General features: G+C 45.9%; 1 protein-coding gene and 1 long non-coding RNA gene across 2 annotated transcripts; both read right to left on the reverse strand.

The window, feature by feature from the left end:
* Positions 1-674: 674 nt before the first annotated feature.
* On the reverse strand, positions 675-2718 carry LOC124687087 (adenine/guanine permease AZG1-like). The gene has a single exon (XM_047220932.1). The coding sequence runs from the start codon at positions 2568-2570 to the stop codon at positions 873-875; it is 1698 nt and encodes a 565-aa protein (XP_047076888.1). The 5' UTR covers positions 2571-2718; the 3' UTR covers positions 675-872.
* Positions 2719-10287: 7569 nt separating this feature from the next.
* Positions 10288-14965, reverse strand: LOC124687088. The gene is made up of 4 exons (XR_006998083.1): positions 13104-14965; positions 12944-12952; positions 12352-12723; positions 10288-11834 (listed from the first exon to the last, which is right to left on the reverse strand). It is a non-coding gene; the product is annotated as an uncharacterized LOC124687088 (long non-coding RNA).
* Between the last annotated feature and the right edge of the window lie 942 nt (positions 14966-15907).

A 15907-nucleotide genomic window follows, 5' to 3' on the forward strand; every position in this document is an offset into this window, starting at 1 on the left:
ACAAGGTATGGGTCGATATTTTTTATGTAGAAAGAAAATAAAAAACGGATTTGGACCATGTTACCTTTGGGGTAGGGGTTGCATGTGGAGAAAATGTCCCGCATGCACTATTTCACCATGTTTCATTGCCCCTCAATCCATGTAATTTTTTCTAAACCACAACGAAACTTATTGAAAAATTCTAGCACGAATCGCAAAAGCACGAATCGACAGACAAAACATGCACACTCTCTAGTGTGCAAGGTAGAAATATCGTGTTCGATTCACGTGCCATAGAGTATTATTCTTCATAGTTCCGAGTCAAACTCAATTTGTTTGACATGTTCTTTGTGGATGGGAGGGATGTTATACCCTGACTCTAGGGATCACACTTTATGGGAAAATATCTTTGTGAAAATTTGTGATTCCTAAAGATACTTTCGGTGTTGAAATTTTGTGACTCTCAATCTTGGTGGACACTTGTGATTACGTGCATTTAGTGGTGATGACGGCTGTGGGGTGCATGTAAGTGTTTCTTTCTAGTATTAAAGAACAATGAAGAATAATACCTTTATTTCTAACCCAAACCCCATGACTGAATATATTAAATTAGGGTGTGATTATTTCTCAATCGACTGATAACTAACTTCGTTCTTAGTTAGATGATGTCATCAAACTTCAGTTGCAACACAAAGTTTGGCAAATCCCATTAAATAAAGTACTCCTCTGATCCATACACTTATTATGGAGAAGAGGAAGTAATAATTTGGTTGCAAATTGCCGAAAATATTTCTAACGGAAACAGATATTAACATCCTAGTATCCAAACACGATCAAATTGAAGATCCTAAAAGCACAAAAGAAATACTACTACCTACAAGATCACAAAGCTGCTAAGCATGTCCCCCATCATTCACATGCTCCCTATTGCTACCACCGGCACTGCCGCTGCTACTCATCTCGGTGACGGCGCCGGCACCCACCTTGCGGCGGTAGCCAAGTTTGGTTGCGGCATCACACGCCCAATCCCATGAGTGCAGTAGCATGTAGCTGCCGATGCCGCCGATGAGACCGTAGGCGATGGAGTAGGTGAGCGGCATGAGCGCGAGCGTCAAGAACGCCGGCACGGCTTGCCGCATGTCGACCCAGTCTACCTCCGCCACCGACCGCATCATCATCACGCCCACCAGCACAAGCGGCGGGCCGACCGCCCATGGCGGGATCGACGCCAGCAGCGGTGTCACGAAGAGCGCGGCCGTGAAGTACACCGCCGCTGTGAGCGCCGTCAGCCCCGTCCGCCCGCCCTCTCGGATCCCCGTAGACGATTCGATGAAAGCCGTGACGGGGGAGGTGCCTAGCAAAGACCCGAACACGATGGCCGTGGCGTCGGACATGAAGGCGAAGTACTGCCCCTCGAACTCCCCTGTGGCGTCGTCCATGAACCCGGCGAACCGCGCCATCGAGTAGAGCGTGCCAGTGGTGTCGAGGATGTCCACGTAGAGGAAGGTGACGAGCGCCTCCCAGAAGAATCCTTTGCCGGCTCCGCTGAAGTCAAGGGCGCCGGCGGTAGACTGGATGCGATGGACATCGAACACCTTCCTGAAATAGCTGAAGCTCTCGTCGCCGGCAGGCGTGTCTGGGAACACGGTGACGCCGGTGTTGCGCGGCCAGGAGATGAATGTCACGAAGAGGATGCCGTAGATCATGGCGCCCTTGACATTCTTGATGAGGCAGAAAGCGATGATTAGGAAGCCCACAACAGCGAGCCAGAAGGTTGGGGATGTCATCCGACCGGAGAGGCAGAGTATGCCGCCGGAGACCGTGCCGCCAGGCATCAGTGCGACTGTACCATTGGGGAACGTAATCACCGGTGCCACGGACGCGCGCTCCGACGCCGGGCACGCGCCGAGCGTGACAAGCGTCGACGAGCTGAAGCCAACAAGCCCCAGGCCCTGGTTGCTCTGCAACCCAATGAAGGCCAAGAAGAGCCCGATCCCCGCGGACGACGAGATCCGCACGGGTTTGGGGATGAACTGGGCGAGCTTGGAGCGCAGCCCGACGATGGAGATGAAGAGGAAGATGAGGCCCTCGAGGAACACCGCGGCGAGCGCGGTGCGGTACGGCAGCGTGCCGGAGCCGTGGAAGCCGACGACTGTGTAGGCGAAGTAGGCGTTGGTGCCCATGCCGGGGGCGAGCGCGAGCGGCAGGTTGGCGAAGGCCCCCATGATGAAGGAGCCGATCACGGACGACGCGGCGGTGGCGACGATCAGATCCCGCCGCACGCGGGACACGCAGGCGGCGTACCCGGGGTCAACGGGCGGGAACTTGCAGCGCGGCGACGGCGCCTGGCAGTCGTCAACAGTGCACGTCCCGCCAGAGTCCGAGAGGATGGAGGCGTTCACGGCGAGGATGTACGCCATGGTGAGGAACGTGGCCGTGCCGGCGCGGAGCTCCGTCGTGAAGGTCGTGCCGCGAGCCGCCAGGCGGAAGCGGCGGCCCACCCAGGACCGCTCGACGGCGGCGTTGAGCCGACCCAGCTTGGTCGTGGCCTCTTCCCCATTGCCGCTGGTGGGGATGATGGGGTTGGCCATGGCGGCGTTCGGCCGGCGCACGCGGGTGTGGGCTGTGGAGTCGCGTGCGTTTGGATCTTTTAATCAGCAAAAATTCAGGGGTTTGGGGGACGTAGAGTCAAAGCCTGAGGTGGGAGAGAAAGCGAGAGAAAACTGTATATTCTATTTCTATCTTCACATCGTGATTCTTTTGTGGTATTCCTTTTTTCTTCCTCTTTCGGCTTAACTACTACTGATGCACATTGGTGATTAGCTTATCTTGCTTGCTTCCGTCAAATTGGGCATGATATTTTCAGTGGATTAGGACAGGAGGGACCTTTCTAGCCTTGTGATTTTGTTCACAGGATCGTGACTTAGGGCATGTACAACGCTGTGAGTCAGCCTTCCTTAATAGCTCCACGTAGGACACAATTTGACGTGGAGGAGAGAGGGAGTCAAGAAAGGCCCAAGTCTTCCCTTGCGTAAGAGATCTTCTCTTGTTAAGAACGAGAAGGCACATCACAGCGTTGTACGAGTTGCTTTCCCTTATCCCCGATTTTTCCAAATCTTCTCGCTCCGAGCGCCGTTTCTCGTCATGTGGCGCGAAAATATTTTCTATGCGCGCCAAATTCTTCTTCTCCCCGCCCCGCTGAATCCTCTCTCAATGGTATTTATTCACATCAAAATCGCAGGAAGAGGAGCCACACAAACCTACCGCCGCCAAAGCCGATCCATCCCAGCCACCACTAGCTGCTCCGGCCATGTCTCGTCGGCCGGCGCGGGACGAATCGGATTCGTCTCCGGTCATGCGCGGTCGTGTTTCTTCATCACCAATTCCTGTGTATGCTCCCCCACCGCCGGACTATGCCGGATCTAACAGCGCCGCTTCACATGTTTGGTGGGATGGGGCAGCTGCTAGTAGCCCCAATCGTTCTTCTCCAGCAGATTGGTAAGCCTCACGTTCTCCTTTATACTCGATTTGTAGATCGTTTCTTATCTCTTGATTATGCTGGTTGATTTCGTGATGCACTGCCCAGCTAATTCTGTTGGTAACTGAATGATAAATGATGCGGTCTGCAGTCTCATTTTTCTATAATTTTTGAAGCCTTCTGTACAGCCATTGTTGATCTGATCTCTGATTTTTTTGAGAGGATAATGACATGTGTGTTTGTGTAGTTCATATTTATTGTGCTAATGGCAAGTGTGCTGTATGGTCGATTAAGTAGATAGCTTGCAGAGTACGGTGGTAGCAATCATGTAGTAATCGTGGATCTGAAGGACGCAGTACTGCTGGTGATTTAGCCTAATACATATGATAATTAAATTAAGAGGAGTGAACCTCAGCTTGAATGCGAACAAGTACAGTAGGAGTCTCCATTTCACAGTACGTGTATAGATTAATTTAGCAAGGCAGACAAGTCTGAAGGTTTTAGTCTTGTGCTTTGCAATTATACATTTATACTGGCGTCCCTGATTATAGAGTTCAAATCATCAAGCTTTGTGTGCTGGTTGCTCATAAAGTTATAATTAAATGCTTGTTTGTATCAGCAAGATTATGTATGTGATTTTATCAGAAATTGCCAGCGTTGGAATTATTCAAATGATCATCATATAACCTTGAAACTGGGGCTGGCTTCTTTCCTGTTAACATACCACGTTGCAGTAGCCTGGTGGTATTTAATCTCTGTCCTATTATTTAATGCCTGAGTGTTTATCCTTGTGTAGGGTAAATGATGTTCACCCAGCAGGAGGTTATGTAAACCTTTTACGAACTCCTGCTAGTTTCTCTTTTCCACATCAAATTCCTAGCCGCCCAGACATGCCACAGAACTACAATTTTGTTGCGAGTTCTTCACAGCATACTCCATTACCAGTAACCCAGCCATCTGCTACCAAAAAGATCAAAAGGGGAGCATCCAATAAACGTACACATTCTAGAAGTATTAATCTTGAAGATGGTGATGATGGAGAATCTAGCAATAAAAAACGAATGACATGGACAACAAAGGAGGATGAAAGATTGGTAAGCTTCTCAATTTCTTGCATTCCTTACTCCATATGGCTGGATATGTACATATGTCAATGATTAACAAATGTTTCATTCTGCAATGTAGATGGGTGCTTGGCTGAGCAACTCAAATGATGCTATAAGTGGAAACTACAAGAAGAATGACCAGTATTGGGATGCTGTGACAGCTGAGTACAATAGCAACACCTCCGACAACACTCGAAAAAGGCAAACGAAGTCAATACCGCTTCCTCAGAATGACAAGAACAAATTGTTTGCAAAGCTTCAAGAAGGGGCAAGGAAGGATGTCGAGCGGGCTTTTGCTGCACTCCAATCTCGTTTTAGCATTGTCAATCGTCCGGCCAAATTTTGGAAACGTGCAGCCATTGGATCTATAATGCAAGCATGTGTCGTACTTCATAATATGATAGTTGAGGATGAACGGAAACCATTTAACGTTCCCTTAGACCTGAATCGCAACCCACAAATATCATCTGTTCTACCTCCCGAAGTTATGCAGGGTGCTCACCCCGTGTTCGAAGATGTCTTGCGGAGAAGCGCCACAATTCGTGATCGAGAGACACATATTCAGCTAAAATCAGATTTAGTCGAGAATATCTCGGGATCGATTTGGCGAGCAATAATATTTGTTTTCATTACTTTGAGTCAATTTTAATACACGACTATTATGTATACCTTTTATATACTATACAATTCTCATTTGTACCTTTTATATAAGAGTGAAGATATGATTAAATTCATCTTTGCCATGACTTATTGATCAACCTTTTTTATTACTTCCATTGGCCCTAAAAAATACTTGTCACAAATTTAGGCTAAATGTAGGCTAATATATATCTACGTCTATTGATCCAGCGACAAATATTTGTATTTGATGGACTATACGTAGCGTTTGCAACACAGCAGTCTATAATGATGCTATTTATTGTTGATCCCTACGTTTTTGCAAGATTTTAGCGCTAGAGATTAAAGCTAAGGGACAAGCATTGTACGACATGTTTTCTAGGTCTTCTCTTGCCTCATCTTGCTGACGTGGAAGGCACAAGAGAAGGCAGCCTTCTCCAGCACTGTACATGCCCTTATTGGTTGCGTCAAGTGTCTGATTGCCTTGGTTTGTCCAGATAGGATTGCAACTTTCTGTTAGTTCTCTTTTCTTTTTTGAAAAGAAGGATAAACCTCTAGCCTGAGAGTCCGTTGCAACTAATGTGCCATAAGCGAGGTACTAATTTTTTTTACCCCTTTTAAAATGGTAATCACAGTGTGCAAGGTAGAGATGTATAACACCACCTACTCTTAAAATTTCGTTGGTTAACAAGGGCATTGCTACATAGTGCCCTAGCACTGGTTAGTCTTAGGGAGTGTCCCACCCAAATATAGAAAAAAATAATCCCGACAGCTCGCACGTTCCAAAAATGGAAACTAATCCGCCCGCGTCGTGCCTTCCTTTTCCCGTGCTCCATTGCGATTCTCCAGATGTCGCACACTCGCACCTTCTCAATACACCCACATCTGTGGACAACAAATCTAGACAAAAAAAACTGAAAACCAATGCATATCCACCACCTTCTTTTTCTGTAAAAACAGTAACGGTGGATGTAAAATAATTAAAAAATTACATCTAGGTCTCGACGAACTTATTATTATTACATCCAAATCTGGAGATACATACTATTTTCAATATCCTAGATGTAGAAAAAGGAAGAAAAGAGATCATAGATGTAGAAAAAGGGGAAAAATACATCCACAACTGTCATTATTCTGGATGTAAAAAAAGATCATAAAATACATCCCAGCTCTAAAAATTACCAGTAGAATACATCATTCGGGATTACTGGATGTAGAAGTGGAGGAACTAGAGATGTGCTGGAATTTAGGGGAAAAGCACCCATAATCACGATGGTCGTTGTGGTAGCCGGAGCTCAGAGCCGAAGATGGCGAACGGCGGTGGCGCCTTACCGCGGCCGTGGAAAAGGATTATGGGGCTAGGGGGCTCGGTGCCGTGCGTGTGGCTCGAGTCCGTGCCGGGCCACACGGCCATGGCAGGCTCGAGCGGGGCGGCGGCGGCGGCGAGAAGGGAGGGAGAGGTGAGACGGGGGCGGCGGCGCACATGCGCGTGGGCAAAGCGGCGGCCGGATGAGGGTCGGGGCTGCGGCGAGAAGGGAGGGAGAGGTGAGCGCCATCGATGGGAGACGGACCACGGACGCATCCGCCGCCAGCACGCGCCGGAGGAGGGGCTCGATCCGTGGGCGGCCAATCTTTCGCCGCCGTTGAAGATCGGATATGGAGGGGAGTGGTGAGAACGAACAGCGAAGACCACGATTTGTTCGATTACAGCCTGGCCACGTGCACGCTTTCCACCACTCACCCCACCGCTTATTAAACACCATTAGATGGAAATCGGACGAGCCTAAGACGTGGTCACCGTGTAAGGCAACACAAGTGCCCTGGCATTTATTAGAATTCGGGGGTTAACAACTTATAACTTTGACTACCATTTGTATTTATAATATCTCTAAAAAAATAAAGCATATATGAAATGAAAGAGATTTATAAGACGAATGCTGAATCCATCATATATTAGTGGTTATAAAGTTGTGCTTCAAAGACCGTGCGAAAAAAGCGTCCCTACATTCTAGGATGGAAGGAGTATGCAAGATCGGCAACTAGGATTACTTTCTCTCACACGCACAGAGAAATCCTAGCAGCCACCTCCACCTCAACCTCCTCCATACATCGGTCACCCCTCTTCCGTTCGGTCTCGCATGCGGCGGAGGGTGGGAAACCCAATCTATGAGTGAAAATTTTAATGAAACTTCAATAGATTAGGTTACGCCTTTGGTAGTCTTTGTTATGTGCCATCGACGTTAATGGCGATGGATCATCTATAATAAGTGATCTTCGGCCTTCGTTCGACGATGAGATCTCTTTCCGCGTCAATCATTGTGTTGGAAGATTAGTATTCTATAGGTATGTGCCTTTGGATCTTGCTTTGCCGTATCGATTTAGAAGGAAAAATCCATGGTTGTCAAGAGTAGGATTATCTTCGCAATATTTGCCCCAGCTTTTGCATCCCCGGAAATGGTCATTCGTACTCTCAGCTCCTCCGCGACGTCGACTAGGTTGTTCGATTAATTTTTTCTTAAACATTAGTGTTGATACTCTTGCCGATGTTGGTTGGTTACTTTAATGGTTACACGCATGTATTGCAACTCAATTTAAATTATGGGAGAACTTTTGTATTTACATGTTTGTGATTTGGTATCTATTCTAAATTTCTTAGGATGCCTTCGGAGAAGTACAAGATTGTCTCATAGAAGAAGTTGATTTATTCCTCGGGATTCCAGCTCGGAAAAGCAACTCTCGTCTTCTTTTATCCGAATCTCAAAGTAAAACGGACGGTGAAGGAAATACCCACGCCCATACGTGTGAGTAAAAATAATATAAGAATGAAAGAGTTTGAAGACCTCGAAAATTTGCTTGTTTATTTTAGATTTTATTTTGTAATCGCTGAAAACAGCTTATATATATCTACCACGTATTATTCGCTACTATAAATATATCACGGTATTAATTATACAAAAAGGTTGAAAGGAACTGGGATGGGAACTATTTTTGTTGTTCAAGCCTGAGGTGGGCGAGAGGGACTGTTTTATGTTTCCACTTTCCACCTTCACATTGAGATTCCATTGTAGTTATGCCTTTTTGTCTTCTTCTTTCAGTGTGAACGATGTGGTAGCACATGGTGATTATTTTATCTTGCTTGCTTTTGTCGTGATATCATCGGTGGACTAGGACAGGAGGTCATTGTGATTTTGTTCAGAGAATTATGACATTTTTTTTTGAGGTAAGAGAATTATGACATCTTGGTTGCGTGTGGTGTGTGCGCAAGCCTCGAGCGTCCTGCTTTGGGCAATATTTCAGAGAAATCAAAAGTCAATTGCAGCTACGCTTCACTGAGTATCCTATCTCTTTCCATCATCGTGTGTGTAACAGACCATGACATATGCTGCTGGATGGATTAAGCCATCTCTAGCGGCCTGAGGTAAACAGACGCTCGCAAGGTTGAAAAATAGGTATGCACTCTACTCAGCCGGTCCTACGTAAACTGATCGAGCTGTTCACGGGGATGTAAATGCGGCCCAATTTTCCGCCACGGAAGCATCGCGAACGCAGCGCGTGTCCGCACCCTGTCACCACGGGCCCGCCTAGCAGGGGCGTGAGGTCGCGTCGCTTCGGTCATATCGCTTCCGCGACTATGTGTGCCACCGCCTTCGCCATTAATGGAGCCTCGTCTTTAAAGGTCGCGTCACGCTCGGCGGGTGGCGGCTAGCCTTCTGCGCCGCCACCAATGGCACGTGCTTTCGTGTCCCACACCCGTCCTTAAAAGGGCACATGCAACATCCTCCCATCGCCCACACCTTCCTGATCACACTTGCACTCAAACAAACCGACAACCACAACGCGACACCGCAACACCATGGGCAAGAAGGGGACCGACCACGAGGCAAATCGTCCCAGTGCAGCCGGACGGAGGAGAAATCGGGGATGAGGGTACCCCTTCTTTCCTCCATCGCCCGCATGTTCTACGAGAACCGGATGTCGTGCGAAGGCCGGAACGACATGTACCCGCCGAGCGGGTGGCTCCTCAGCAAGTCGTGGGTGCCCATCCCGCCGGTGCCACATTCCGGCCATGAGCGGGACATAGAGATCCATCACAGATGCGCCATTCTCCAGCCAGACCTCCACCGCAACCCCGGCTTCGCCGTCGACTCCCCCTTGTGGGACAACTACCACCATCGACACATGGTGCTCGACAAGCGGCGAAAGGCGGTGTTCCTCGTGACAAGGACTTCAATCTCGGCCCGCCACCACAGCCGTGGTGGCCGCGTACGCCGCTGTTTCCAACCCCTTCGACGCGGGACGGCTCCGACGACTTCATCGCGAGCGTCTTCCACGCGATCCAAATGGCACAACAAGAGGGCGGGCAAATCGAGCTACCAGAGGAGCTGACCGAGGATGAGGCGACGAGGCTAGGCATCCTCATATCATAGATGCCCTAGCTGCCGATGCCCCGATACGCTGTCGAGCTCATACCGGCAGGCCTGTCGGAGGAAGAGGCACTCGGTGCCGCCTCCTCCACCGCCTATACCTTGTGGGCACCAGTGGCCGCTCCACCTCGGTCGCATCGGCATTTGCTCCACCTTTTCCCCAACCGGCATGGGCAATCCCGGACATCATCGAACGCCCACCGCGAGGAATAGGCTAAGGTTAGGGTTTTAGCTAGCATTTTTATATTTTCATGTTTTTATTTATAGCGCTATGTAAATTATTTTATAAATAAAAAATTGTGAAAACACTGAAATGCGTCGTGCCCCGAAGGACAATTCCGCGTGTGCGGCCTGACCCAAACGGACGTGTGCGGTCACTTTTAACGACCGAAATGTGTCAATCCACTGGAGATGCTCTTAGGTTCTATGGCGACGCAGAGTGACAATGTAATGTCGTCGACTGATCTGCCAAGAGATGCAAACCTTGATGTGCCAGCAGATTTAGTCGAACCTTCATAACTGGAACTCAGTGTACTTCAGATTTTAAAAAGAGGTGTGTGATTACGTGGTTAAGGGCAAATCGAAGAGAAGAATTTCCAGATTCTTTTGGAAACAAAGGCTAATCACAATGTGCACGGTAGGCGATGCAATAAGAGGGGGAGAAAGATTGCACGTGTTCCTTTCTGCAGTTAAAGGCAGGAGCTCTGCCATTTCATTTCAGTAGGGAAAAACTGTACAAGACAGATGAGCTGCCTGCTCCACCAAGACCGAATGGAGGTAGATGAGGTGCCGATGTTGTCAGGCAGAGGATGGTCACTGGAAAGCACATGCCAAACTTCTCTCGCAAAAGGGCAGACGATGGTGATGTGAGCTGCCGACTCTGACACCTGATCGCAAAGAGGACACAGATCTTGGGCAGATTAGCCCGACGTTGCAATCTGTCTGCGGTCCAAAGCCTATCTTGCACCAACAGCCAGCAATGGAAGTTGATTTTTGGCTCAGTTCTAACCTTCCAAACTTGGTTCAAGTGAGGCAGAGGGAGCTTGGCTTAGCTTTGAATTGGAACTCGTACGTCGACTTTGCTATGTAGCAGCAGTCCTAAGTGAGCGACCAACATATGGAATCAGGGGTATCCGAGAGATCAACACTCTGAGTTTTCTGCCACAAGACAAAGAATTGGTCCATCTCCTCAACTGAAGAAACTATCTCTGAGCCTTTCATCCATATGTTTCCCTGAGTGTCTCCTTTACCAACAAGTTTTCCTCCAGGCCAAGTAGAACAGGAGATGTGAGAGGCATTGGGGTGCATATGCATATCCATCTGTCTAACTTGAATTTTTCACCATTGCCAAGCTGAATTTGGGTGCAGGCAGATAATAGCTGCTTGTCAACAAGGTCATAGGGCACCTCAGTGTGGTGCCAAACCAAGGCCGTTCCTTTCCATTGGAACCATAGCCAGCGAAGTCTCAGAGCTCTACTAATTAAATGCCACCATATCCATGATACCGAGACCTCCAACAATTTTTGGGCTGCAAATCTGCTTCGAGCTCACCATGCATTTGCCTCCACCATTGACTCCTTCCTCGATGTCCCAAAGGAAATCTCCGCAGATCTTGTTCATCTTCTTCACAGCCCAAGGGTTAGCAGCAAACATGGTCAAGGAATAGGTTGTAGTCGAAGATAACACTGAGTTGATTAGGGCCAGACGCCCTGGCTTAGCCAACAACCTTGCAATCCAGCCTTTGGATTTGGATGCAAGCCTGTCAATGATAGGCTGCACCTCGACACGCCTAGGCTTCCGAAAACCTAGTGGTAACCCCAAATATTTGCAAGGCAAGCTGTTAATTGCAGTTGAAATCCTGGAACACCATAGGCAGGTCCACATCCTAACACCAAATCGGTTAAGAACACATTTATCTTCATGCTTAGAGAACTCGATGTTATGAACTTTGAGCCATGGGATGTGATTTTTTCTCAAGATTGCACGTGTAGCCTCGTGCAGCAGGGCTGGGAAAAGGAAACCCTCTTTGTAATTCAAGAACCAGAAAAACTACAAATCATCAGGGACTTTGTATCTTTACACACATGACAAGATTGCACGTGTAACCTCATATGTCCTTGTCCTCATGACAGAGCGCAGGTGAGTTAATATCTCTGGGAGCAGCATGACGTAGTGACCAAACCGGGGTAGTCGATGATCGCACATCATCCCCTCAGAACTTTCAGATGCCTACAACAGGATGACGAGAGTTTTGGTATCAGGAAAGGTGAAGACAAAATCCTATAAGAGGCATTAAATATCAAATATGCAAAAAACTTGAATGTTGATTATATTAAAAGCCGCCTAATTTCTCCCTTAATTGTGTTTAGTGGCAATGTGCCACATAGTTGCCAATATCAGAATGTACCCAAAAAAATGAAGTTAACAATCTATGACTTAACGCACAAATAATTTAAATATTCTATTGTTTTTGGGGACACTTGCCTTTTTTCCATTTGCCAGTGCCAAGTAACAACACATGATCCATAGAAGTATACATAAATAAGTTAAATACAAATATATGGAAATTAGCAAATACTACCTCTCTTCGAAAATAAATGTCGCGGATTTATGTAGATTCACATGTATATGCAAACTAAAACACTATGTACGTTCAAATCTAGACAAAGTAGTGACACTTATTTTAAAACGGATGGAGTATATTGGAAGAGGAATGCCATAAAAGGGAAGGAAAATTCTGGCATACCATCGGGCACGGAAAGGTCTGGTTTTCATCTTGGGAAGCTACTTTGCCATACTAAGCTTTTCTTCAAACATCATAAACCTCATAATGTGGTAGTGGATTACAATAGAATCGAAATTCGTAGAAGACACGAAACAAAATTGACCATAGACCAGTGAGGGCGTAGGAAACCTAGAAGGAGGCCAGCTGGAGTTGACGTTGTGCGGTGGCATCACGAGAGTAAGTCTAATCACCTTAGCATATGTCAAGGCGCTAGAGAGACCACATGTTACTTGCAAAGTGTTGATCCCTTGAAGATTTGCCCTTCCCCATAACAACGCAATCTTGCACCACGCAATGAGCAGAATCCCCTCATAATATGGAGAACACTGGAACCTTAAAATCATGAGATCATTCATAAGTTATTTAAAGAACACACCATGGTGTAGAAATAACAGAAAATCATTACGCCAGATAAAACAATCATATTTATACATGATTGAGATTTGTTGGCAAAGGTAAACTAAGGAATATTGAAGGACCTACACCCGTGCCAAGAGAAATGAGACCTGTAAGAGTAGGAAGCAGTACTACATAAGTAAGAAAGGGGGTTTACCTAATAGTTCTGTTATGGCCCGACACCATGCATTAACAGGCGACCAAAAGAGACACAACCAACACACACATGAGTTTGGACAGAGAACTTTGAGAAAATGCAGGCATAAAAATAAGACAGAATGTCAATGTCATTCCAGAAATAAAGGCTACATACATACCAATCTTGCCTGAAGCTTATGGTTTCTACTTCTATTTGATCTTGAGGTGTGATTATTTGACAATACTTGAGTCAGGACATGAACAACACAATATTACGAATTCCTTTAAATGCTAGGAATCTGACCAAGGAAAACGTGGAACCGTTCCAACAACAAGCTGAAAAGATAATTTTATAATCCAATAGCCAACGAAGAAACTTCAGCCCGCGGGGAGTGGTTCGTTGGCCAGCTCCACCTTCCACACCGGTACTCAAATCCTGGGCCTGGATGCGGTAAGTAGTTAATATCTGCACGAACAAACTGAACTGCAGTACATAGATGGCATCGCTATATAACTACGTATTTATGAGGCTGTCTTACATAGCATGGCAAGCTGGAAGGGAAATTGAAGGAATATATGAACTGACATTACCAAACTGAACCGCTAATGCAATTCCTAACAACACACATGCTCCCATTAGCAGTGTCTCTACTTATTTTCTGACACTGACAGAATGCTAAAATCACTGACTTTACGTGTTATATGCTATCCACATTCTCTTCTTCCTGGAATCATAGGCAAGAACTATTGGCAGCAAAATTTGGGTGACCATTAAATACTATAGGATTGTCCTATTTCAGAGCAACAATAGTAATCTGAACAGAAAGGTGCATGGCATACATTAATAACAAGTTAATAACAGTCTGAATAATAAAATTTTAAGATGAAACGCTATGTGGATTGATATGATCCATTCATAAAATTTCTGAAGTACGAATTCTCAATCACAGATATAAATATATTATGATACAAGTATGCTCATTGGCAATGATATTGTTACACTAATTGAATAGCATGTGCTTCTACAGTTTAGTATAGGCCATCATCAGAAAATTGAAACTAATTACTACAACATAAATGTGTCGATGAACCCAAAAAAATTAGTACGCATGTATATCTTATGATTAGAGTTGCCACCATAAGCTAGAACGATTTTGGATCTCATGGATCGTTTTACTACCTGACTGTGAATCAGCAATACCTGAAAACATTCAAATAAATAGCTGTAGGAAAAAAAGAGTCCTGCAACCAACCATTTCCTGAAACACTTAGCACGCATGTATATCTTATGATTAGAGCTTCCACCATAAGCTAGAACGATTTTGGATCTCATGGATCATTTTACTACCTGACTGAGAATCAGCAATACGTGAAAACATTCAAATAAATAGCCGTAGGATAAAAAAAAAGTCCTGCAACCAACCATTTCCTGAAATTAGATCTCAGGGAAATCCTGGATGCAGCAACGAGCCAGTGCAAGCATAGTTTAGTTGAGCTACCCACCTAAAATTTCAATTCCATTCAGATTTCAAATTCAGTACTATGCTACCAAAGCACATGCGCGAAAATGCATGGGGTAAACAAAAGAACCAAACATGGAAAATGATTTAGTTTTTATATTGCATCGTCTCCTATGTTGAAAAACATGCTACTGGAACAACAAATAAATAAGTTCCCGGAAAAGTAAATTTCAAGTTTTACTTATACCCAAGTCCATACAGGGAAAAGGATTTGGTTTTTATATTGCAACTAACGAGAAGCAAGAAGACGCTCAAACCCCCAAAACAATAACCATGATCTGCAGTTAATGTTAGGTAGGTACAAAATAAAAGAGCAATACAATATTGCAAGACTTAAATAGCCTAAGCTTGGATTTGACACAACAATTTCTGACCTATCGCTGTAAATCCAGTTTCAATGGAGGAAGAAGAAAGCGAGAGAGAACAGGATCTGGCTAAGAATGCAAAGACTGAAGTGAGAGTATATCAACATCTTAACTATGTATCTCAGTAAAACAAAATACCCGTCCCAAAATGTAAGGCGTCTAAGGATTGGTCAAAAGTCAAACCTTACAAACTTTGACCAAATATTTAGAAAAAAATATTTACATCTACAATATCAAATTGACATATTAAGAAAATATACTTTAGGGTGAATCTATTGATAATGATTTAGTATTGTAAATATTTATATTTTTGTGTATAAACTTTGTCAAACTTAAAAACATTGACTTTTAACTAATCCTTAGACGCCTTATATTTTGGGACGGAGGGAGTATGTTTTTGGTTCACTAAACTGATTTTCTCAAAACTTGACCTGTTGGTACATGGAGCATTGCATCCATATTTAGAATCAGGCGCGACTGCCACCGATGGGCAGGCGGTGTAGACCAGGCTGTCGGTTCGGTTGATATCAATACACACACACATTCTCTCTCTCATTTGCTTCCTGAACGCAATCCTCTGCAACCGAGACAGAAATCAACAAATTGACTAAAGCATTTCATCGGACCAACCGAAACAGAAATCAACAAATTGACTAAAGCATTTCATCGGAACTCTCCAGTCTCCACTTGTTCCGCTTCTAACTAATCCGCCACGACAGCCATGGCCTACTCGCGCACCTTTGAGGAGCCGTTCGAGGAGGTCGATGAGCAGGAGGAATCGCGGCGGCTGTACGAAAGCAGGAGTACAAGTACTACACTGTCAACAATTGGACAGGAGAGGAGGTGGTTTTTGATTGCTACCTGCAGTGTGGAGGGGGTGGGGAATAGGGATTCAGGGCGTCGGGTCATCCGCAGCGGCCGAATCGGAGAATACCGCACGCAGCTGCCTGGCGCGCTTGCCGCCGCCGTCTGCGCCCGGTCCCTCTCCGCCGCCGACGCTGAAGAGACCTTCAGTGTACTAGGACAGTACACATGGGCCTTGGGCCTGCTGGACATGAAAAGTGGCCCTGATAAAAAAAAAAGCAAGAGGCATTTTAG

The sequence above is a fragment of the Lolium rigidum genome, chromosome 2 (genome assembly GCF_022539505.1).
Source record: "Lolium rigidum isolate FL_2022 chromosome 2, APGP_CSIRO_Lrig_0.1, whole genome shotgun sequence".
NCBI lineage: Eukaryota > Viridiplantae > Streptophyta > Magnoliopsida > Poales > Poaceae > Lolium > Lolium rigidum.